This window comes from Pleurodeles waltl, chromosome 1_2 (assembly GCF_031143425.1).
Source record: "Pleurodeles waltl isolate 20211129_DDA chromosome 1_2, aPleWal1.hap1.20221129, whole genome shotgun sequence".
In the NCBI taxonomy this organism is placed as follows: domain Eukaryota; kingdom Metazoa; phylum Chordata; class Amphibia; order Caudata; family Salamandridae; genus Pleurodeles; species Pleurodeles waltl.
The window spans coordinates 326,544,397-326,569,125 of record NC_090437.1 but is presented as its reverse complement, the minus strand read 5'-3'; the positions used below and the strand labels follow the sequence as shown (position 1 = coordinate 326,569,125).

Here is a 24,729-nt window from a genome sequence, read left to right as displayed (position 1 = left end):
GACATGTCACTGCATTCTGATGAACAGATCTGCAAAGTTGTTCATCTCGAAAGGTAGTTCACCCGTTGGGGTGAAATAAAAAACATTTTTAATTAAAAAAATAAATAATTTACCTCCTCTGCCGCTCCTCTGTTTCTCAATGCTCCTTGCTGCAGGCACAGGGTCCCAGCCTGCCCTGCGCTAATGCTCAGAGCAGCGTCAGGATTGGCTAGGGGCGCCCAGCCAGGGTGCTCCCAGGCAGACTGGGAGCCTGTGTAGGCTCTCTCTAGCCCAGCAACTCTGTTGCTGGGCTGGAGAGAGCCTAAAGCGCATGTGTGTTTTGCCGGCCCAAGACAGCTGGCCAAACACACATGCGCTGTGAAGGGGGAGTGCCCCTTTCAAAGAAAACAATAATAAACATAGTTTATCATCGTTTTCTATAAAAGGTTTTGCAGCTTCCGCTGCTGGAGGGGAGCAACACTCCTCAGCCCAAACAGAGGAGCCGCCACTAGTGGTAACCCTGAGCTTTGAAATGAAAGTGCTATTCATGAACCTGGGGTAGCAGCGATGCTCAGGGTGAATCGGGATGTCAAAATAAGCATAATTTTAGTTGAGACCGATCATAAAGTGGGCTTGTTTCAGCAGTGGAATGTCGTCCTGGAGCATGACCATGTGGAAATGCTGTGACAGGATGCAACCGTTGCGGGCCTGAGGTCGAGTATGGGCCTGTGGGACCCGTCATTGTTGTGGATGAGAAAGAACAGGGAGTACATTCCTTTGCAATGCTTATATGGTGGAAAAGGCTCCATAGCCCCTGTGAGGAACAGCATGTGTACTTCCTCTTGTAAGAGGTGCAGGTGTTCTGTGGAAGGGGAATTTATGGGTGTGGGGGGGGGTTTGATGGTGGGGCAGTGGAAGCCAGGCAGTCACCCTATTCTACAATAGAAAGAACCTATTGGTCCAAGATGATGTGTTGCCATTGTGTTAGGGACCCCAGCAGGTGTCCTCCAACAGGTGTATTGTGGTCAGGAGAATGGAGAGGGAGCCACTGCTCGACAGGGTTGGCTCCATTTGCTGCACTGCCTCTGCCCTTGGAGTTATTCCCCCAAAGGCACCCCTGGAATAAACTAGTGATGCTTGCTGCGACTGACTCTGGTAGGGGCAAGAAGCCTCAGGGTATGTGGCTTTCATATCACTACACAACTTTGAGTGACAAAAGGCTCGAGAGGGCAATGGAGACTGAAGAGCCCCCATTGCCATACCTGTACCCATGTCCTTCTTGATCTGTACTCTAGCATCTGATCAATTTGAGGCTCAAAGAGGGGTTGCCCATTACAGGGCTTGTTGATCTGATGCTGCTGGACTTCTGGCTTAAAGCCAGAGACACGAAGCTAGGCATGATGGCGGATCAGGATGGTGGAATTAATACCAATTCTGGCAATGCCAGCTTTGTCCAGAGCACACCTGACAGTTGTGTTAGAAATCATGTGTCCTTCTGCTACAAGCTTCTGCGCTTGTTGCCTGTATTGATCAGGAAAGTGTTGGATCAGGCCTCCCATCTCATTTAACTAGGCTTGGTTGAAAGCTAGAAAGTAAGTCAACCGAGCTGGTGATGTGTTAGTGAGTGGTAGATTGTGTGCCAACCCTTTTCCCCCATGCATTGATCTTTATACTTTCTTTATCTGGTGGCAGGGCAACTCAAGTACCACATGCATTTGCCTGTTAATGCACAGTATGTATGACCAAGGAGTCTGGTGGGAGCATGCCTGTAATTTAAGGCTGGTCCGAGGGGGTGGGATTGTATATATATTTTTTTTTTTAATCAACCCTTTGCTTGATCACCCTAGCCTTAACTGGGACATCAAGCATATCCTGTATGGATTTTTACATATCCTTAAGCATGGGAAGGTGTTGTTTAGAACACTGGGGGTGGGAGAGAATTTCTACTAGGAAGTCATCCTCCTCTGCCATGGTGTGTGGGTCTACTTTGTGGAAGGTTGCTGCCCTGTGCAGAACCTCATGATAAGAGGTGGCATCATCTGGAGTGGAAGGCTTGGCAGGGTACAGACCCGGTTCATTGTCACCTGGGGGAACAACCCCATAATCATCCCAGGGTCACCATAAGGCTCCACAGGGTGTAGAGGACTTCCCTAACTGTACAAAGAATTTGGCGAGCCCTCCAGGTAAGGAGGTGGAGGAGGCCCATGTGAGGGTGTAGGAAGAGATGGTACAGTTAGAGATGTAGTAGGATGACAGGGAGGAGGAGGCAGCACTGCAGGTTGAGAGGGCAGTGGACTGGTTCCCCTATCTAGAAGCTTCTTCAGCTTTGGAGGTAGAGGGGGCACTAATGGAAGCTCCACCTCGAAGCTAAGTTCCTTTTGTGAGGAACAGTCTCCTGCACAGATGGCAGTGGTTTAGCTGTAATTTTCCCCGAGTGGGGATGAATAAACAGTCTCTTTTGCCGAGTGTCCAACTCCTCCTGGAGACACAACAGTTCCTGATCCTCAGAGTCTGCAGTAGATGGTCGGTTGGGAAAATAAGGCAGTTTTGGTTTGAAGCTGGTTTCGACGCTGACTGTTTCAGCTCTGAGGAGTCCACTGGTGCTGAGAACCCAGATGGCACTGAAGGAGCTACTGGTGCCGAGGAGGATCAAGTCTTGAGCGACTGGCTCACAATGCAAAGATGGAGTCAGTGTCAACTCCGAAATCTTAGGGCGGTGCCTGCAATGGCTTGGATTCAGTGGGGTACTGGAAGGGTGTAACCCTAATTCTGGGCTCCATGCCCAGCCCCTGGAAAGATGGTGTGTGAACTGATGGTGAGAGCTATGTGCTACAACACTCTCTGTTGATGTCTTCTGACATTGGCCCGGTGTGGGCTGCGGGACTGCTGCCTCAGAGCCCAAAAGCATATACAGGTCTGTGCTGAATACGGAGCTCATTTGGCAACATCCATCTGAGACACACATGCGATGGAAGCACCATAACAAGGAAAAAAAAAATCAAGTGCATAGTCCAAGCCAACTGTTACTAGCTCCCAGGAGAGGAACACTTGAGAGGCCCCAACGACGAACACCATGCGGCATCTACTCAGTGCCCCAGTGATGCACTTCTGAACCTAATCGAGCCAATGCCCATTACCTCGTGACTCAAAAGATTTATCCAAATAAAAATAAGTACTACACGTCCAAGCCCAACACTAGATGACAGGAGTATAATGACCATGTGTGTCTCAAGCTACACATATAGTTATAAGGTTCCCACTAAAAAGGTAGGATTGCATATTGGGGCAACAGAACTTCAGTACGAGAGGACTGAGCCCATCTACACCATCAGAAACTGTCATCCCCATTACTAGCTCGCTCACAGTGCCTCACCTGACCCACATTAATCACAATGGGGTGATTAGGTGTTCCTCAGAACCTGGGTATGTAAATACTATAATGCTACAATGGTTCTTTGGAAGATACAAACTTCTACACATGCATTACTTCAGGGAATTATTCACATAATTTTTGCTTTGTCCTCACATGATAACATCTCAATAAATAATTACAGAACACATCAGTGTTTAGTTGCCTTCATATACTAGCATTCATTTACCAAGGTTTAACATACGAGAAAAAATCAAACAAGGCTGTCTTTAAAAATAACCACAAAAGTGAGGTGATTGTGTAAGGTGATCAAGACACTGAAACAAATGACACAAATTCTGCCATAAATACAATTATTTGACACTGCTCATTTTTGTTCCTTATACCTTTGTACAACTTCAGCCAGTTTTAAATGGAATACACTTCACTGTTGGGGCATCACATATAACATCGACCCTAATAGATTGTGTTTCTTTAAACATCTAAATAGGTGTTACACAGGACTAAAAATGGATGCATCCTTGAGTCTCAAAGAACTTAATGTCCAAAGAAGTAAACACACACCCCACTTATATATTCGTAGGTGCACAAATTCACATAATATTAAAAAAATCCATTCAACATTTTTGTTTAGATCTGGAAGATCATGGAGACTGTGGAGAACAAGAAGGTAGTAGTTAGGAGACAGACTTCAATGTATAACAGTACCCAAAGTAGAGCAGTTCTGAGGCAGTAAAGGATCACGTCCAGAGGCAGTGTGGACAAACCATTGTGTTATAATTTCATCATTGCCTTTTCAATACTTCTCAGTTATGGTAGCTCTTGCAGTTCATCATCTGGCTCAGGATTCCTCCACATTGTTAATTTCTTCTTTCTGAGCTCACACTCAGTTCTCCCCATTTGATTTTGAATTACCTATCCTGGTTGTTGTTTGGGTTGTATTTGCTTTCTCTTTCTTCTTACAGTGAACAATCACCTGCCCAGCTTTTGATTTGGCTTTGAATCTTGGGGTTCAGCTTCAACATCCAGACTGGTGAGTGGACTTGTCACTTCTAACTTTAATTTGATGAACTGCTAGTAAGACACCCTATTTCATCTTGCTAAAGTACCCATTTGTATATCATCACTTTCTGTTAATGTTTACTAACTATGCGCTGCTTCCAAAGAACACAGAGTGTTCCCGTCCACAACTGAAAGAGAAATGCCTTTGTGGTTTGAAGTGCTGATTTCCTGATGAGACCCTTTGCCCCATCTTCTACTTATTTCTTTGTGTAATCATATATATATATATATATGTATTAGTGTTTTTGGAGCAATCTGGGGATCCTTGGGACTACTGGCTTGGTATCCTGAAATCGTCCTCCTTCACTATCAGGACATCCTGGAAGATTGGAAGGAATTAATCTACAGCCCTGTTATAACCTAGCTCTTTTCAAGAAGAAGTATTGACTATTTCCACTGCTCTCTAGGACATTATGCAATAGTGCTAGCAGAAAAGCTGGAACGAATCAGAAGGACGTGGACTGAAATGATATCTGGTGTGTGGGAGTGGAATGAGCTGGGAAAGAGAGAGTACTCCTTAGTCACATGACATTCTGCATTGTAAAGGATTCTGGAATTCCTGGATTCACTCTCAAAAACAGGATATACATCAAACTGTATTAAAGTAAGAGTGATAAAAGTGGGAACAATTTGGGAGTTTAATTAGGATCCTCTACTAGAGGCATTTTAGTTTCTATTTTTAAAACCTCATGTTTGACTCACGAGTACTTCAGAAACTGCTCCCTCTTGCTTTGGTCTCTCTTTGTAGGACTTGATTCCAGACTTGACTTGATTCCAGACCTTTATCCATGGGTAGCACGTCAACACTTGACCCCAGTGACTACTTTACCATTACTGGGCTCAAACATCACTGTGTGCCTGGTTCACCTCAACTTTGAGCATCCTACTTCCAGGTTCAAAATCAGCTGAATGGCCATAGCTTCTTGTTTCAAGATGCTGGAACTGGTTTAAAATGACAACACCTCAAAGTAAAAAGCCAAATTCTCCTCCAAAACTAAAACTGCATCCACAATGAGCTAAACCTTAACTTGGACTTGGCTCCTGTTAGGATTCCCCTAAACCTATTCTGCAACAATGCCTTTTAAACTCCTTAACCGAAGTCCTTTAGGTTTGCTTAGTTGTGGACTGTTCTGCTGCTGGTACCTTGAACTGTGTAGGAGCCTGCCCTTATCGTAGTCTGCAAAGCTAGGCACGCTGTGCAGGGGGGTCCAGCCAACCACTCGTTGGTTTACAGAGGTAAAATCTAGATCACCTAATGCTCTAATTTTTATGGTAGCTTGCTTGAGCAGTTAAGCCAACCTTGGAGAAGTGCAAGGCATTTGTTGTACTCACAGAATTAATCATGCACCTCACACATTCGAATAAATAACTTGAGACCAATTTGCAAAACTACTTCAGACAAGTTTAAGACCAAGATTAACAAAATTTGTTAAGTACTTTTGGAGCTATGGATGTTTGAAGTTTAATAAAAATAGTCTTGTGTGCATAATTGCGCACCAAAGGAATCAATGGAATGTCACCTTTAAAAATACATATAGAATAACAGTTGATTTATCAAGTTCTTCTTTTGCAGGTTGGTCGAGGTCATCGGTGGGCACATTGTGCCAGCTACAGAAGTTCTGGCGTCTCCTGGTTCCGGCGGGAGCAGCAGGGAAATGTCTCTGGAGCTGGTGCAGGGACACTGTGGGGGATCACTTGGAAAAGGGCTGTGCAGGTACGTTTAGAGGTTGTTCCTTGGGGTCCTCTTGGAGTGTTGAGGTCGCAAGGGGTGAAGGACCCCTAGGGCACCACAGGTTCTTTGCTGAAGGGCACATGGCAGTCAGGTGCAGAGCGAGTTGGGGGGCCAGGAGATGTGCGCAAAGATGCCCTTGGGATCTGGAGGTAAGTCACTTTCATGGTCGCTTGCAGGACAACAGGGGCACTTTGGCGGGAGGTCCGCGATGTTCCTGAAGTCCCTCGACTGGAGCCTCCTTCTGGTCCTTTTTTAGGCCCGGGTTCACCGGTTTTCTTTGTGTGTGACGTCAGCTGACCAGTACCCAGGGCACTGGTACGGTTCGGCCACTGGAGGGCGCAGTGCCACTAAACCTGGCACACTTCAGGGTTTGTCCTTGTGGTCATCAGGTCTCACTGCAACTTCTGGTTCATGAGTTAGCGGCCGGTCAGTGAAGTGACCTTTACTGGGTTGCTGGTTCCTTCTTGGTTGTAGAGTGGTACCTCTGGAGGGAGTTCTTGGGCGACTGATGAAGCCTGGAGGTCCTCTGGGTTTCTTGAGGTCACTCCAGTTGTCCAGTAGCTCCTCAGCAGCGAATATTGGGTCCTGGGTGCAGCAGGCAGGGTTTGGTGCCTTTTCTTTGTGTAGCAGGTCCACAGTTCTCGTGCCTTGGATCTTCTTTGTGCTGGTCTTCTTTGTGTCCTTTGAATCCGATTTCTTAGTCTAGGGATGCCCACCAAATACTGAATTTAGTGGGCGATTTAGGGAGTACCTGGTAGTGTTCAACGGGACACTTACCTTTGGGTGGTTACACCCACTATAGTGACCACTTCCTGTGGGAAGGGTCACTTTCCTAACCCTGTTTGGCTATTTTACTTCCATCTAAGATGAAGGAAAATGGAGTGTCCACCTCGCAGGAAACACCTTAGGGGTGGTGCATGCAGGTGGGGCCACTCCTCCTCCCCTTTCTGTGGTTCCCTGCCTTTGTTCCGACCAAAAAGTGGGGGTTTGCAACAGGGCTGACCATCTGCTGCTAGCAGCAGGCCTGGGGGTTGAGTTTCAAAGGCTGTAAGCTCTTTGAAGCTCTCTGCCAGGGCAGTGCACATCCTGAGGGAGGGCTTTATTTTACAAACCAGAGAGACAGTGTTCTCCCCCAACGTTTGTAGATTGGTTCTGTCCAGCCTGCCACTGCCAGACACCCAGTCAGCAACCATGCAAGGGTAGTTAGCTTTTGCAGGGGGCACCTCTAAGGTGACCCCATGGTACGTTTAAGGATAAATCCAATACTGGCACCAGTTTGGATTTATCATTCTGAGTTGTTTGATACCAAACAACCCAGGGTTCAGAGTGACCATCATGTAGGTGGGAATCTCGTGTTGACCAGTGTCCAGCAGATGTATTAAAATGGCTGCTCCGTTCACTCACTATGTCCTAGGTTTGGCAAGGACACAGTGGCCTAATATTGCTCATGCAGCTATGCCCTCACATATAATATGGTGCACCCTGCCTTAGGGCTGTAAGGCCTGCCAGAGGGGTGTCTTACCCATAGTAAATGCAGTGTATGGTGGACAGGGCACACAGGCAGTGTGCCATGTCGAGTTTGTGTTTTAAGTTTGCATCAGGACACTCAGGCTGCAATGGCAGTGTTGGGTGAATCTGGATGCATGGCTCTAGAGGGTGGCACAATCAGTGCTGCTGCCCCCTGGGGCCTACCCATAGTACCCCATGCCCTGGTTACCTAAGTACCCATTTACTAGGGACTTATAGTGGTAGTTAAGGGTGTATCCAATTGTGCCAATTCATCACAACAGTTTTAGGGAAAGAGCTCTGGCCCATGAAACCTGGTTAGCAGGGGCCCTGTGCACTACAACTCCTAGACTACATCAATCAGGCATAAAGTGGGGGCTAACCATTTCAGATGGCCTGTTACACTTCACACATTTTCTCTAGGGAAAGTATGCAGCTTTGGCCTACATTCCAAAGGTGAGCCATTGATGCCCCATGAACAGCACTAATAGCTTTCAATAATATACTCAACAGTTACACCAGTACTTTTATTTCACTACATGGTAGACCTGGTACACTTTCTGGTGGTATTAAACCTAAATTACTTCAATGGTATGAACACTGGCTCCCAAAGAAATCCATAATACAACTTACAATTATGCTAAAACATACAAGCCAGACTTGTGCTTGGCGCGAACAGTTTAGGGAACTACACACTGGACAAAGTCATGTTCAAGATAAGGGGTAAGATTCACAAAGCGTGTTAGATTTCAAGCCTCAAGATATCTGAGAATGTTGATTCATTTTGGCAGACCAACTTGCGTTTTGAGAATGATGATGGAAAATCAGGGCATCAACATTTAACAAAACAGGTTTTTAAAACAAATCCTTATTCGTAAAACGACCACAGACTTAGAACATTGAAACTTCATATTGTGTCTAAAACAAGATCACTACAGATTCATTAGAGAATGGAATACTGTGCTCTTTCTCCAAACCTTCACAGTAAGGGAGTGAAGGGACAGAGCTTGTCTGGCTTAAAGATGGCTGCTTGCTCAGCGGCTCAAAATCCACTGGTCACTGGTTGCCTGAGGTGCTCTATGACTGCAGGAGTCTGCTGCTACCTGCTGAAAAGATTGATGTAGTGCTAACAAGTGGCTACTGCTGATGCCGTGACCGGGTGACTTGATGCCAGTAGGCCTTCCTGCAGCTGCAGGCTGTCGCTGGAAGACCCGTGACTCAACTACCATTATCTATTGGTGCAGCCTGTGCCCTAAATCCAGTGTGGTAAATCTGCCCTTCCTCCAACCCCCAAATCAGCAGACTCAACAGACTCTCAGTAGCCTGTGAGCTTTTGCAAAGCCTGGTGGCATGTGCTGCCCGAGAGTAGCCTACTCCTCAGTGCTGCACTTGGAGTGCTGAACATAAATCTTGATCAATGATCTGCTGCACCTTCAATGTAAGCAGTTACATTTTTGGCTATGACAGTTATACCCCTCATGTGCTGGTACTCTGCTTTGATCCTTGGATGTCTTGCTGGAGTTTTGTGCCTTACTGTGTGTTCTCCTCCTACACCTGATCTGCAGGCCTAATTACCTGGCCCTAAGAACGACCTTTGGAACTCACTGCTTGCCTGAACAAAAAAAGAAAAAGAGGGCTGTGTAGCATGCTTGTATTATTACCATTTAAGACATGGGTGTCCACGAAGAAGGTATGATGCTGTGATAGTAGTCTTTTTTGGAATAATGAAGTGAGTGGGATGCTCTTCATACTGCACTTTGCCATTCTTGCCATCAGTTGGTATTGTCGCGTGGGCTCTCATTATCCTAAATGAGACTACTGGATTTCTAGGCAGCAGGATCGATCACGGTGTGGGGGACTGAGTCGGACCCACGTGTAAGGAACTCTGTCACCCTAAATCCGTTTTTTGCTCCGGCTAACTAGCAGTGCCTCATTTCTCCCAAGGGGAATAGATGATTGGGCAGCCAAGCGCATGACATCTTTGGAACTTCTCAGGGAAGTCGTGGTCACTCAGATCCAAACCAACTCTCTCATTTACAGTATGATCTCATATACAAATGACAAAGGCAGTATAAGTTTTATATAATGTTTTAATAAAACGACTGCATTTTAGATAATAAGGCGTGAGCCGCAATAACCAGAACCATACAACACAGTAGGATTGAAATAGTCACCAGGAGAGTAAAACATAAGAACAAAGCTATCATGGTGTCTAATAGTTTCTACTCTCCCTCTGCTTGGTCTATTTCGATCACAGCATGTTAAGCTTCTAACTTGCCTTTCTGAATCCCTGGGGAGGCATCAGCCCTCATACCTGAGCAAAGGCCGGAGATCTTGGTTCAGCATCTGCAACGAGGCAGTCAGCGTCTAGTTGTGGTTCCCAGGTCGGAATCTCCCTCTTGCGTGTATTGGGACAAGGAAGTGTTTTTATAACTAACATGTCAGCGTGATCACAAAATGTCCCTATGCAGAAATGCCAAAGACTAAACTCCTACCACGTCTATCGGCAATGTACCAGACTGTATCCTTGACTGAAGCACAGAAGGAACAGGAATGTGTTATGAAGAACACCAGTGCTGAAGTAGGCCAAACAGTGTGATATGAATAAAAAACAAGACCGTAGAACTGGCTATTTGAAAAATAACAGTACGAAGCCTAATAAAAAGCATTTAGAGCAAAGTGCACAGAGGCTCTAAGCTGCAAGCAAATGAATAAAATACATCCAGGGCAAAGTGCACAAAGGCCTAAAGCCTGAAGCTAATGCGCAAAGGATACGTAAAACTAACCACCACACTACAGTATCTCTGGCTCACGTTTATGGACCTCTGTCCATCACAGTAATAAATCTCTCCCTCTGATACACCATTACATGACTGCTCTTTTGTATGCTCGCTTGTGTCGGACTGAGGATTGTTGCTGCTGGGCGCCCTTGATCTAAATATTTGCTGTGTTACACAAACGAGTATGATACTCTATTGACACTGTGGGTGGCATGCATCAGGCAAATGCGATGATGCTGACAACTCACTATCAGCTCACTATTATTAAACTGACCTGGGAGAGCCCAGTGGCCTGTCCGTAAAGGCAAGACAGACAAATCGCACTCTAAGCACTCACTTTTGACCCTAGCAATCTGAGAGGGGCCAAGATGGAGACAGATTCATGAAGCAGAGGATGAGTCTCATGGAGCATGACACTGTGAGGATGATATTCACGCCATTTCGCAAGACCGAAAATGCCGCTGCCAGACTATTGGTTTAGGAGTTTGTAAAGTGCATGGCTACCCGGAGGCCTCCCAGCGTTTGGACCATATGAGAGAGTGGTTGGGTACATGGTGGAGCAACACATTTCAGTGGTCGAGAATGATGCTGTGTAAGGCAGCGACATTTAGACCACAATGGAAAAGGTCCTTGCAAAAATGAAGACCTTGAGCTAAGACTGAGTAGGAAAACTGCCCAATCAGTGGGGGTGCCTGAAAACACTTGCTCTAGAAACATGTTGATTTTTGTGGGGGACGTTGCAAACTGACCTGTTGGGCCCAGATATTTTTTCCAAGCTATTTGTAGTGGAGAGGATTAATCACTCTTTAGCCACTCGGTCAATTACAGGGTCTCCTCACAGTCCATGAATGCTCTACTTCTTAATCACTGGGAAAGGGATGCAACTCTAAACAAAGCACAGGGACTCCAGTTTTGAGGTACTCTGGTGCGGAATGTTTCTTTATTCCCTGTTTTTACTCTACAGGTCTAAGAAGCTAGGAGACTGTTTCTGCCTGTCAAAAAGAAACTTCAGTCAGTGAACATAGAAATCACAGTATTTATACCTAGCTCAACGTAGGGCTGGCTTTAGGAGACAAGAATCATATATTCATCAACCCACTGCAGGTATTCGGAGTTGTACAAGCCTATTCTGCTAGTTAGGACTCAGAGGGTGACGAGAGGGCTAAGGCAGACCCCTCTGTGATAGATTAAAATTACTAACTTTTTTCTGGATCTGTTTTCCTTGCATTTAGTATTGTGGTATATGATATGGTATTTGATTGTTCAAGTTGACTGTTGTGGGTGCACACTCTTGGTCCCTCACTGTGGAAGATGCCCCAGGTATTGTAGCACGTAATGTTGTGTTATCATTTCAGGAAAACATATACTGCCCTTAGTTCTTTACATTTTGTCAAACTTCTGAACTGGCTGTTCAGTTACCTGGGCCAAAGCATGGTCTACTGCTGCAGCAGTGGGATCTAGACTTGACATGCTCTGCCCTGAAAGTGCATTATTCTATTTTCCCTTTGCTTCTACTGAGGTTGCAGTGGGAGACGTGGGGGTAGGGTATTGTTCAATGCTAGTGGGTGATTTTGTTTACTGATGGAGAAAGGCAGTCCGCTCTTGCTGCAAACTTTTATGACTGGACTATCACTTTGCAGATATAGAAGTGCATGCTAATATACCCATACTAAAGTTAATTACATGGAATGTTAGAGGCTTAAATGACCACAGGAAGGTGTGCAAAATAACAGCTTATTGAAGTGGCAATCTGTGAACGTGGTGTTTATCCAAGAGACCCATTGTAACCTTTCCCTTCGCACTGCCACTGGTTTCAGTCAGTTTGAGAAGGGAATACTATATATCATCCTTCAGGTCTCATTTCAGAGGTGCAATGCTTGGAGTTAGAAAGAGATATGGGCACAGGTATTTTCCACAGCTCTGGACCCTTATGGCAGATATGTGATTGCTCTGTGCTCACTTGGAGAGAATTTTTTTGTTTTTGCTTGCATTTAAGGGCCCTGTTATGACAATCTACAAAGTTATAGTAATATACAGCAGATCACTGCTAGACTTTAATACTGTTCATTAATATGGTGAGGATAAACTAACTTTCTTTGGAACCCTGATCTCAGTAGATCACTAGCCCCTCCCCCACCCTCCCAGAAGGTAGTTTGCTGCAGAATGCAAAATATATCGCATAATGGAACAATAGCTACCCCTAGGCACATGAATATATAGGAACAATGACAGTGTCAAATTCACATACAGTGTGCTGTGCACAATATGCACTCTCATATTGACTATTTCCTGTCACAGCCTGGATTCCATATTGTTCACATCTGGAATGTACGTAATGTAACCACTCTCCTCTGGTTGCTGACCTAACTACTGCAGATGGGTACACTTCCCCTTGCTTCTCCTGGGGTTTCCCTTTTGAGACCCTATTTCAAAACTGCATTCAAGGCTCAGTTGGACTCTGCTATAAGGAAATATTTTAAGCATATTATTGAATCTGTTGAATGGTTTGAGATGGTGTGGGAGGCCTTCAAGGTGTATATCAATGGAATAGGTACAGCTATACATAGGGTACGAATTAGCCTGTCACAGCTTGAACATGAGGTCACTAGCCTTGAATGGACACAGGCACTCATGAAAGACCAACTGTTGGACAAATGGTGTGGCCCTACAAGGTTGTTAGGAAGATTTCTGATGTCAACTATTCAGTTGACACAGGTGCCTCACTGAAGCCCCACAGGGAGTTCCATGTTAATCGGCTGAAGCCCTGTCATCGCAGGGATTACACGGTTTCTTTATTTGCAATGGCTAAGGAGGTGGAAGAGGAGAGTGAGCCGCTCCGTGACTTATTGCAAGGTGATGAGAAGGATGGTTCAGTTGAGGGAGTTAAGCTGTCTGTGTCCATGACACAGACACAGGGGACAACCTGCGTTTTAAGAGCAAAACATACAGGATGTCAGACTGGGTCCATGAGTGTATCAAGACTGAAGAGGCCAAGATGCTGGATCTGGGTGTTGTTGAAACCTCTTTAGTCCCTGGGCTAGCCCAATGGTGTTAGTGCCTAAGCAAGGATCAGCTGACCAGCGCTTCTGTGTGGACTATCACGGTCTAAATACTGTGACAAAAATGGATGCCCATCCTATTCCCAGAGTTGATGAACTGGTGAATAGGATGGGTGCTGCAAAGTACCTTAGTACTTTGATCTAACCAGTGGTTACTGGCAGATTGCCCTAACCCCTTGTGCCAAGGAGGAAAGAGCATTTTCAACCCCATAGGGCCTCCACCAATTTTAAGGTATGCCTTTTGGATTAACAAATGCTCCCGCCACTTTCCAGTGCCAAGTTAACCATGTGTTGTCAGGCCTGAAAGCGTTCTGTGTGGCGTACCTGGATGACATTGCTGTGTTCAGCAACCAATGGGAGGACCACATGAAAAGGCTGGAGCAAGTGTTGGTGAGGATGTAGGGGGTCAAGCTGACCATCAAGGTAACCAAGTGTCAAGTTGGGCAGCCCTGTGTTGTTTATCTTGGGTATCAGGTGGATAATGGGAAGATTAGCCCCCTGGAGGCTAAAGTCCAGGCGGTGCTGGACTGGGAGGTTCCCACTACCCAGACCCAGGTAAGGCCCTTTTTGGGTCTTACTGGTAACTACAAGAACTTTGTAACAAACTATGGGACTATAGTTGCTTCTTTAACAGCCCTGACCTCTAAGAAGCAGCCCAGGAAGGAGATCTGGACCGAAGAGTTTCAGAAGGCATTTGATCAAGTGAAGATAGCACTATGCAATGCACCTGTGTTGAATGCCACTGATTACAGTCAGACCTTCATTGTTCAGACGGGCGCTTCAGACAAGGGAGTTTGAGCAGTTCTTGCTCAGCTGAATAAGAAGGGAAAGAAGCACCCAGAGGCTTTTATCAGCTGCCGACTATTTCCAAGGAAGCAGAACTGGTCTGCTGTTGAAAAAGAATGCTTTGCCATAGTGTGGGCCCTTCCAAGATTCAGACCTTACTTGTTCAGTGTGAAGGTTTTTGGAACAGACGGATCATAAACCCCTCAAGTGGCTAATGGCAATGAAGGGGGAGAACCCAAAGTTGCTCAGGTGGTCAATATCTCTGCAGGGACTGGATTTTACAGTGGAACATAAGGCAGGCTTACAGCACGGAAATGCAGATGGTCTTTCCCTCTGGTTTACCCAATTAGATGACTGGGCTTCTCCCACTGGGGAGTAAGCACCAGCCATTCTGATCGAGGGGGACGGAGGGGTATATGATGGGACGGTAAGGCGGTGGTAGACTGAGAGTGATGGCAGCAATAAATCTGTAGTCAGGGATACCTGTATCCTTGGATGGAGGGGCTAGAAGCCACCCTCCTGATCAAGTCTGTGCAGCCTTCTTTGCCTGTTGTCCTGTTGCCTTTGTCTACCTAGGATGTGTGTGTTTGAGAGCCAGTAGGTTCCTTGGGGGAGGATGGTGAGGTGAGCCATTGTGTTTAATGTGAGCTGAGCTGTTCTGCTTGATACTCCCTGTGCCCCTCCCTATTCCATGGAGAAGCTTGATGGGCTGGGGTAGACACTTGCTCTTATCTGTGTTTTGCTGCCCTAACTCTGCTAGGAGGGATGATGGTCAGCACCTCCTGGTCTGGAATGAATTAAAATTCCTCTCTGGAGAGTAGGCCGGGCTGATAACAAGAGCCTGTCCTGCTGCCCAGTAACTCATCCTATACATGTCTTATACAAGCAGTGAGCATGAGACATAGATAGGCTCATGATTGGAGGGGCGCCCAGGATTCAAAAGTAGCAGACCCTCTGATTGGATCAGTCTTTAATGAAAGGTGATAAAAAGTCTGGCCTGAGTTGTCAGTGGTTTTTCAAGACTAATCTTCAGTTCTAACAAGCATCTACAGAAGCCAGCTGTGAACCTGTGGTGTAAAGGCAACAAAGCTTGCTCAATGGGTATGAACTTGGGAGTTTTCTCTGTGATGGATGGATTCTGCTGTGAAGAGATTTGCCAGCCGCGAAAGAGTAAAAGGATCATCAATCAGCCACCTGAATACAGATACGGAGGACTAGCTGTTTGTCGGGCTTGTCGCCTGAGTTTGGAAGGCAAGGAAATTGCAAACAGCTGCTCAAGATAAGGAATTTTGCAGCACATTAACAGAGGCAGACAGGGAAGCTTGATTCCACCAAGCCTTTGAAGGTAAGGTTACTTCTGCTCAGACCTCTTCCCTGTGCTGTTGGAGCCTGTGATACTTACAGTTACAATCTGTATCTGGGGAAAGAGTGTTCTGTGGTACAGGCCCCCTAAATTTCTCATTGTGATATATGGGGGTGCCAGGGTGTACTGGCACTCTGGATAGCTAATACCCTCCTACAGCTATCCAGTGGCTACTGGGACTCCAGTAAAGCGTGCTTTTATAGTTTCTAAACTTTAAAGATACATATCTATCTATTGTTCAAAAGGTAAAATCCAAATACAACACATCTCCTTCCCTTTAACAGAATAATTTGATTTGCTTGAAACACCTATATACTGTATTCATGATCCACAAATATAATCACTTAAGTACTTAGGTGGTACTCTATTCCTCGGCAACCTATATTATCTAACTTTCTGTTCATTAGTTGTCTCCAGCATTATAGGCTCTTATTCCCACATCATCACCATCTTCGATCATCATGAAACCACTGCAACCTTCCTCATCGTTCATTTTACCATCATTCACTTTCACATATAAGACCACTCTCCTTAGATTCCATTGCTCTACATTTTCCAAAACCACAAACCCAACATGTACTTCTTTTACCCTATATGGACCTCGAAATGTGGTCAAGCCACCCTCAACACATCCAGGTTTTACTTGCACTAAGTCTCCCATTTCAATCTTCACACCACTTTCCCTTCCAGACCTATTCTCACAATCATCCTCTCTTTGGTTTTGGTTTAACAACATTCTTATCCAGGCTGGTGACATTTTGGTATTCACTTTGCGTCCACTCATCAGATTAAATGGAATTTAATTTATAACACCATTCTCTGTGGCACGATACGCCCAAAGTCACACACTACTTTTTTTTGTTACATCACTTCTCTTTTCTACTGCCATTTGTATCACTTCTTTTACCATGTGGGTTGCTCTCTCTACTATTCCACTGGTCTGGGGATTATAGAGTGCTGTTCTAGCATGTGTGATACCACAAAAATTCTAATACTTTGTCATCTCTTCTGATGTTATTTGAGTGTCATTATCCATGATTAGTTTCACCAGGTAACCTTCATCCCTAAATATTTCTTCTAACACTTTAATGGTATTTTTTGTTGTGATGTCTTGCCTAAATTTTGCTACTAGACATTTAGAAAACACATCCACCATGACCAATGCAAATCTTGATTCTATTCATACTCTCTAAAATCCAAACATACGGTATGCTATGGTAATTCTGGATCTTTTATCTCACCTATGACAGACTCTGAGCCCATTTTCAACCTTTTCTCCCCATCTTTACAATGTACACATTGTTCTACTCACTCAGTTACATTTTGTTCCATGCCCGACCACCAAAAGATTTCTTTGTTAAAGTCTGCCCCAACTGGCTCTCATGCGCCATTTCAAAACGTTTAAAACGTATGGTCTTAAAGCTGGAGACAATGCACTTTCAGGTTTACTGCCCTTCGCAATCATATTTATTACCTGACGTAACACTTTATCTCTATCCATGATTTCAAACCATTTTTCTTTACTTATTGCTCCTTGGTTTCCCTGTGCAGCATCATATACGGTGTCTACAGCTCCTTCCTTGTCTAAAGTTTCAACTTTTATTTTGTCTACCTCTTGCCAAGGCAAAGGCAATCTGGACTGGGGCATTTCTCCAGACCGGTATGTATTCTATCCCGTATTGAAAATCTTGTAAACAGGCTGCTAATCAACTAATCTCGCTGACCCTTTACCAGCTCAAGGTGACAAAATATCTATTAATGGTATGTAGAATCACAGAAACCCCCTACAAATACATTCTGAAATATTCAGCCGCCCACGCAGCAGCTAATGCTTCCCTCTCTATGACTGAGTAATTCCTCTCAGTATCAGTTAAGGAGAGGGATGCAAAAGCTACTGTATTCTCTCCATCTTTATGCAACTAGGATAATACGGCACCTAAACCCACAGTGCTTGCATCAACAGTCAATATTGACATCAGCTTCGTATCAAATGGTGTTAAAACGCTAATATGTCATTATATATGTTGTCAAAAGATCTTTGTTGGTCTTTGGTCTATTTGAATACACATCCCTTTCTCAACAATTTTTAATATGCACATTTTTTTCTGAATAATTCTTTACAAATTTTGCATAATATTCAATGAGCCCAAGAAAGGACCTCAACTGGTCTTTGTCAGTTTGGACAGGCGCCTTCCTTAAGGCTTTCACTCCTGAGGCTGACAATGTATAACCCAAGTATTCAAACTTCTTCACACAAAATGTACACTTCTCTTTCTTAAGTGTTAGACCAGCTTCAGTAATTCTATACAAAACTCATTTAAGTACCATATTATGGCTCTCAATGGTTTTTCGAAAATTAATATGTAGTCCTGATAATAAACCACACCCTCAATTCCCTTTAATACTTGACTCATCATCCTTTGAAAAACGCTGGCTGCCCATGACAGACCAAATGGCATCCTACTAAATTGGAATACACCTTCCATTGTAAAGAATGCAGTGAGGTGTTTTGAATCTCGATGGAGCTTAATCTGATGCCTTGCATTTCTTAGATCCAATTTGGAAACAAACGTACTCCCTTTCAATAATAGTATTAGTTCATTAATGTCAGGATGGGGATAGTTATCCATTACAATGTTTTGATTTACAGTACGCAAGTCTTCTGTAAATCAAAAACTACCATCAGATTTGCTTGTAATCACAACTGGTGATATCCAACTTGATGTATCCATTGGCTCAATAATCCCTTGTTTAACCATATCCTCCAGCATACGTTTATCTTCCTGTCTTGCGATAATGGATACGAACTGGCATAGCATTTGGTTTGACAATAATCTTATGCACATAGTTTTTGAGTTCTTCAATTTCATTGGAAAATACTTTGTTTGCATCATCCACAGTCTCCTTCGCAGTCACCTCATTGACCACCAAATTTTTATTTGGTGCTCTCGGATTGATGATCAAATGGAGATCACATTGATATTCCCATCCTAATATTGACGGTCCACTCTCTGCCTCAAACTTTTCCCTTAATACATCTATCAAAAAATTAAATGTTAGTTATCATATACCCTTTAATATCTATTTTTTCTCCCTGGTATTCTCCAGGAATGATAACGGTGGATAATAGACATACTTCTGGCCAGTGTTGTGCAAACTTGGTCTTAGGAATTATTGTGTATAGAGTTCCTGAATCTACCGTCAACTGAACCTCCTTCCCCTTAGTAGTAAATGTAGCTTTCGGTCTTCCATTGTCTACCCAATCTTCAGATATACATAGAATCCTATTCTCTTCCACATCACTATCTTTCTTATCCTCTTGCACTGCCGCAATCTTATACCTACTGTTCATTTTACACATACGGTCCCTTTTTACCACACTGTCTATATTCATTCTCAATAGAAAAACTGTTTTTGAAATCAACATCATGTAAGTTGCTTCCACATCTATTGCACAATCTTCTAAATTGCTTCCAAGTCTCACCTTGCTTAGAGGTACTTATATTGTTATTAATGTTTTTTCTTTCAAATCCTACTTTCTTAGTCTGCTTGGAGTACCGTTTATCTGCACCAAGTACTGCTATGTCTTCCTGTTCAACATATGATACGCCTATATCGTTTTTTTCCATTGTTTTCATACATTGATCTGACTGTTCAACAACTTTTGCTATCTCAATGGCATCTTGTAACAACAGATTTTTCGCTGCTCACAATCTCTCTTGCATTTGTTTTTATTTTTGCACTGTACTATCAATTGATCTCTTATTATTTCATCCTTCATAACTCCAAACTGACAATTCTCGTAATCGTGCTACAAATTGATCTACTGTGTCCTAACTCTTCTATGGTTGAGTATAAAACTTATATCTGCACATAACCATGTGGGTTTCTTATTTTTTTTTTTTTTAGCAAATCTCTTCTCTAGTCATTTTGGCTTCCAAATATACATTACTAATTGGTTGCCCATCATTCCCTTCAGATACTGGTACTTAAAAATATTTTGTCCTTCTTTACCTAAAGTACTTAACAACAAACAAAGTAGACCATATAGTTGCCTGACATATGACAGATATGGGAATATCATCTAAAAATACCATAGCGGCTCCTTTTCTACAAGTGGAGTGTGCTCTAGGAGTAATAGGTAGTGGATTTTTGGATTTAGCATAACAAGTTTGGATACATTTAACAATCCATATTGCAATACTGGATTTAGTAATAGGATTGCCTTTGTGTGGAAGAGAAAAAGCAACAAAAAGTTGCTTAGTAATCTTAAATGTTTTAGTTTTATCAGTGCAGAACATAAGCGCTTTCTTTATATCTAAAGTGTAAAGGGCTCTTTCATCAATAGAATCAGGATGCGGAAAAAAGACCGGAAATTCAATAGTTTGAGTGAGAAGGAATTGAGAAACCACTTTTGGTTTAAAAAAAAAATGTGGACTGGTGCGAAGAACTACTGTATCCTTGTGTATTTGGGACAAAAGGTTCTTGCAAGGTTAAGGCCTGGAGCTCCCTTACAAATCTAAGGAAAGCAACTGCAACTAAGAATGCTACTTTCCAATACAGAAATTGTAAAGGAAAAGATTGTAGAGGTTCAAAGGGTGGGCCCATGAGTCTAGTGAGTAGAATGTTAAGGTTCAAGAAGGAACTGGGGGTATCCTTGGCAGAATCACTCTTGTAAGTCCTTTCATAAAAGCTTTAATAACTGGGATGTTGAAAAGGGAAGAGTGCTGTCTGTTTTGAAGGAGAAGCTACAGCTCCCAGATGTAACATTATGAAAGTGACTGCTATACTTCCTTTCTGCAAATGAAGAAGATATAAAATTTATATAAGTTCCGGGTGCCTGATTTGACCATGGTTCTGAGGAAGAAGGTCCGGGTTGGGGGGATGCATCTCATGAGGAACGGCTGATAGCTCTAACAGAGCCTGAGCTAGAAATGGAAGTAGGGAGGGGAGAGGTGGAAAAGCATAGGCAAGTATCCCTGACCAGTTCATCCATAGGGCATTTCCCTTGGATTGAGGGTATGATAACCTGCAAGCAAAGTGTGGGCATTTTGCATATGAGTATAATGGTTCATAGAAATCCTGATATTTATGTTATAGATAACTGCTCTGTGGCTGTTAACAAACTCTCAGATCTCATGAAAATAATAGTGCTGCCTAGGATACTCTAATTGTTCTTAAACATTTTGATTGTCTTGACCAGCTCTTTTCTTTGCACCTTACAGAATCTAATGATAAAATTAGTATGGGCCAGAAAGCAACCCCAAATTAAATGGGCAACACTGATTCGTCCATATCACCAGGGTGATCTTGCTGCTCCAGACCTTGAGCAGCATTATCACATTGCTAAGGGACAAAACGCATATCATTATATATAAGGCCTACTTAATTGCTATACTTGTGATTAGTTTGAGACGCTACTTCAGCAATGTCTTTTGAAGCTTTGTAGCTCACCTGCCCAGAGATATGATGAGTGTCAACAGAGGCTCTACTACGCATAAATAGAAATAGCTTTTAAGGCGAGATCAAGGAGTGCTGCTGTATGTTCCAGTCATGTGAGCTGGTTGGTGTGCCTTGATTCTGGCATGTCTTGAGAGAGAAGTGAGCAAACAGTTAAGCAGACTACAAATTGTAAGTATGGGAGATATATTAATCTAAAATCATTTTAAGACATTAGAGCAACTCCATGGTCAATGTCAGAACCTTTCGCTGCTTGAAGTGTTTCTTTATTATCTAATACATACAGCTTTCCGAGAAGATGCCAGTATTTCTATTGCCAAGCATGGCTCCTTTTCACTACTATGTTCTTACTACAAAACACCAGCTCTCAGCATATTATTTCCTAATTGTAAGCTTTGTCTCGGTGTGGCAGACCAACTGGCGTGCCAGGGGCCCAGCTGAGGTGGCACCAAACCTATATGGCCAGTTTGCATGAGCAGTGGCTTTTCTGCTGCTTGCCCACCAACAAATATCTCCCTTAATAGCAAGTATAGAGTAATACAATTCACATTCATCCAGAGGTTCTATTATACACCTGCTAAGCTTCATCGATATGGCCTAAAAAAAGAGTCGATTTGAAATAGATGCATTGTGAGGGTAGGTTGGGGATGGGGTTGACTTTATACACAAGTCTTGGGAGTGTCCCATATGCAGGTGTTTTAGTGGACTGTGTTCACTGAACTAAAAAAAAAGACATTAATTTAGAACGTGCCCCCTTACAGCTTTGATAGGATATTTCAAAGACATTCCCGCATCCATTAGGAAATATACTGCAATTGCACTTTAGAACCTGCACCATAGAGCTTTGATAGGACATTTCAAAGACATTCTCGCATCTGTTAGGAAATATACAGCAATTGCACTTTGCTGTCCAAAAAGTGCATCACAAGGAGATGGGGTAGAAGGCCCCTTTCTTATTTTGATTACTGGGAGTGCAGCCTTATACACTGCAATACAATATCTGATAAATTTGTATGCTTCAGTCACTTAGATCCTGACCTGGGCATATTTAGGGAACGTTACAGACATATCTGTCACAGCACCATCTGGAAGATGTTGTGGTAGATAAGAATGCTGATGAATGTGACCTAATATAAAGTTGCCATTTGCAGTTTTCCACTAGTCAAGAATACAGCCAGGATAATGCCCTTCTCTTATCTGATTTTGTTCTTGTGCATATATAATGTTAAAAAAAAACTCACAGTATTATGACCAGGCTCTCAGGATAATAAACTAAGCATCCGTCAATGGGTCCATGCAGCTGACTGACTTGACAACAGCCTCTGAGGATGGCAAACAGCCCATCTTCTTAACAGACCACAGCCTGCAAACTTTAACTAAAATATAACTTACAAGGATAAGACGTACCTTGTAGATGCCTATTTATATTCTACCCTCCCCACACACACCTCTTAGCTCCCCTTTGTTTACTTTGATTCCAGTAGTAAATATCATTTATCACTGATAAAAACAGTTTTTTTCATGAATATTTTTCTCTGATAGAAATACTACCTTTTTTTGTGCATGATGATCAACTGTAATGTAGGTCCCATACAATATTTGTTGGGTATTTTCTTTGAAGGTAAAAAAAGGTACCTTCTTTGGATGTAAGAATGTACAACTTCTATATTCTTTGAACTGATCAATGCAACAAGAAAACATACTTGCAGCTAGTTCATGTAGTTTTGTTAAATAACCTTGTTCACATCATAGAGAGGTAAATGAGATAGAAGCTTTGATGTTACTGTAAATGGTCAAAGTTCACTAAAATGATTAGGCTTACAGTTAAAATTGAGATGAAGACATATGTATTTGCAATATAAGAAAGTGTGATGCAGTACCTATATCAGATTTACGTACCTCCACTATCCGATCTCCTGTCTTTAAGGTCCCGTTTTTACCAGCAGGGCTGTCTTCCAGAATATGCTTAATAAAAATTCCTCTCATCACTTCACCATTACTCAACCGGCTTCCCATTCCTCGGCCCCCAACTATGCTTATTCCCAGAGACTTGCCAGGTTCTCGCCAAAGCTCAATCCTATAAGAACAGAATATTACATAATAACTATTACATTACGTTTCAAAGTCACAAGTATTAACAATTATGTATTTTAAAACTGACAATTTCTAACAATGTTACCATGTATAATTTGGCGATTTCGGTTTCCTTCACTTTCCACCACATGTACATACACATAAAAAATGCACAGTATCACAATGTATTCACTGAAGTAATGCAAAATAAGCAATATTTGAGCAGGCTTCCTTTTGAAGTGCAGAATACAGTAGTGGGAACATATACCTGTTGTCCACTGCTACAACGAGACAAAATGCTGTATGACTCAAGTCATTCTAAATTGGGTGCTGTCAAAGTAGCCTTAATCAGATTTCTAGCCTTGCAACGTACATGTTAACAGCACAGATGCCACACCACCCTGCCGTCTGCAATAAAGAAACCTTCAGTACGCCTGATAATAAAAGCAGAACTAGTAACACTACTACTAATAGGAGAAGTATTATTTATAGCAGTAGTAGAGACCCATATAAATTATTAGCAACATTACCAACTCCATTGTCATTAGTTCTTATACTAGTACAACTGTCTGTGCTGTTAGAAGCAGGTATCCTAAAACTGCTTCTACCGCAACTAACAGTAACACTAGCTTAAGTAACAACACTAACAATAACACTAATTGTGATATTTAGTATTAGTTAAAGCCGAGCTAGTAGAGTTATCACTAGTAGCACTCTTGATAGCACCACTGTCATAAGAACTAGAAGCAGTATCATGTTTATGTCCAGCAAAACAGTTTTCAGGATTTTAAGTATTAGTACTACGATGAGTAATAATATTTCTAGGCCTTTTAACTGCTGACCCAAGTGTATCTCTGTCTGTACATATAAACTAAAGTGAAACCCTACGTGGGCTATAGAGGGAATATATGTTGCACAGCCCACGTGTATTTAGCACAAATTGTATGTGCAAGGAATGACCAAGGCATATAAGCGGTGCTTGTGGTTGTAGCAGAAACATCGGATTGTTTGTTAATAATGTGCATATAGTGAGTTGACTGTTTGCTTAGGGATACAGCATATGCTAAAGACAGAAGTGCACTGCCTATGGCAAGATGCAAAGTGACTGAATGTAATCTGCACATTGTTGCTGTATTAATAAAACCTATTTTTAAAAAACAGTAGTGAAACCCTTACATTACTATTTATTCTGACAATTAAAAATGAACGCATCATGAAGGTTATAAGGACAATATACTTAACTAATGAACTAGACCACTCCTACCCCATTTTGAGTGGCAAAAATAATAAAATAAATGCATGTATTTTTTATACTAAGTGTGGGCAGCAAGCTACCATAAGTTTTCTTCAGGGTGGCATGCAATAGACACTGAATACAAAGGTGATGAGAAAATTCAGGTAGAGGAGGATTACTACATCTATCATATTTCCAGGTGGAGTTAAAACTGAAACAAGTAACAAGTTTGAAAGGTGGTGAGTCAATGTCCTAGATACGTTGATTAGAAAAAGTGGGTAACTTATTTCAGTAGGCTAACATGGTGTGTTATTGGTTGCACATA

General features: G+C 42.9%; 1 protein-coding gene across 12 annotated transcripts in view; it reads right to left on the bottom strand.

Moving 5' to 3' along the window:
- Nucleotides 1-24,729, bottom strand: part of MPDZ (multiple PDZ domain crumbs cell polarity complex component) — a 1,044,214-nt gene that overhangs the window by 457,724 nt on the left and 561,761 nt on the right. For all 12 annotated transcript variants that reach the window (XM_069238948.1, XM_069238974.1, XM_069239000.1 and 9 more), the window contains one exon: nt 22,997-23,174. In XM_069238948.1, coding sequence (XP_069095049.1) covers nt 22,997-23,174 — 178 coding nt within the window. The remainder of the gene's footprint in view (nt 1-22,996; nt 23,175-24,729) is intronic.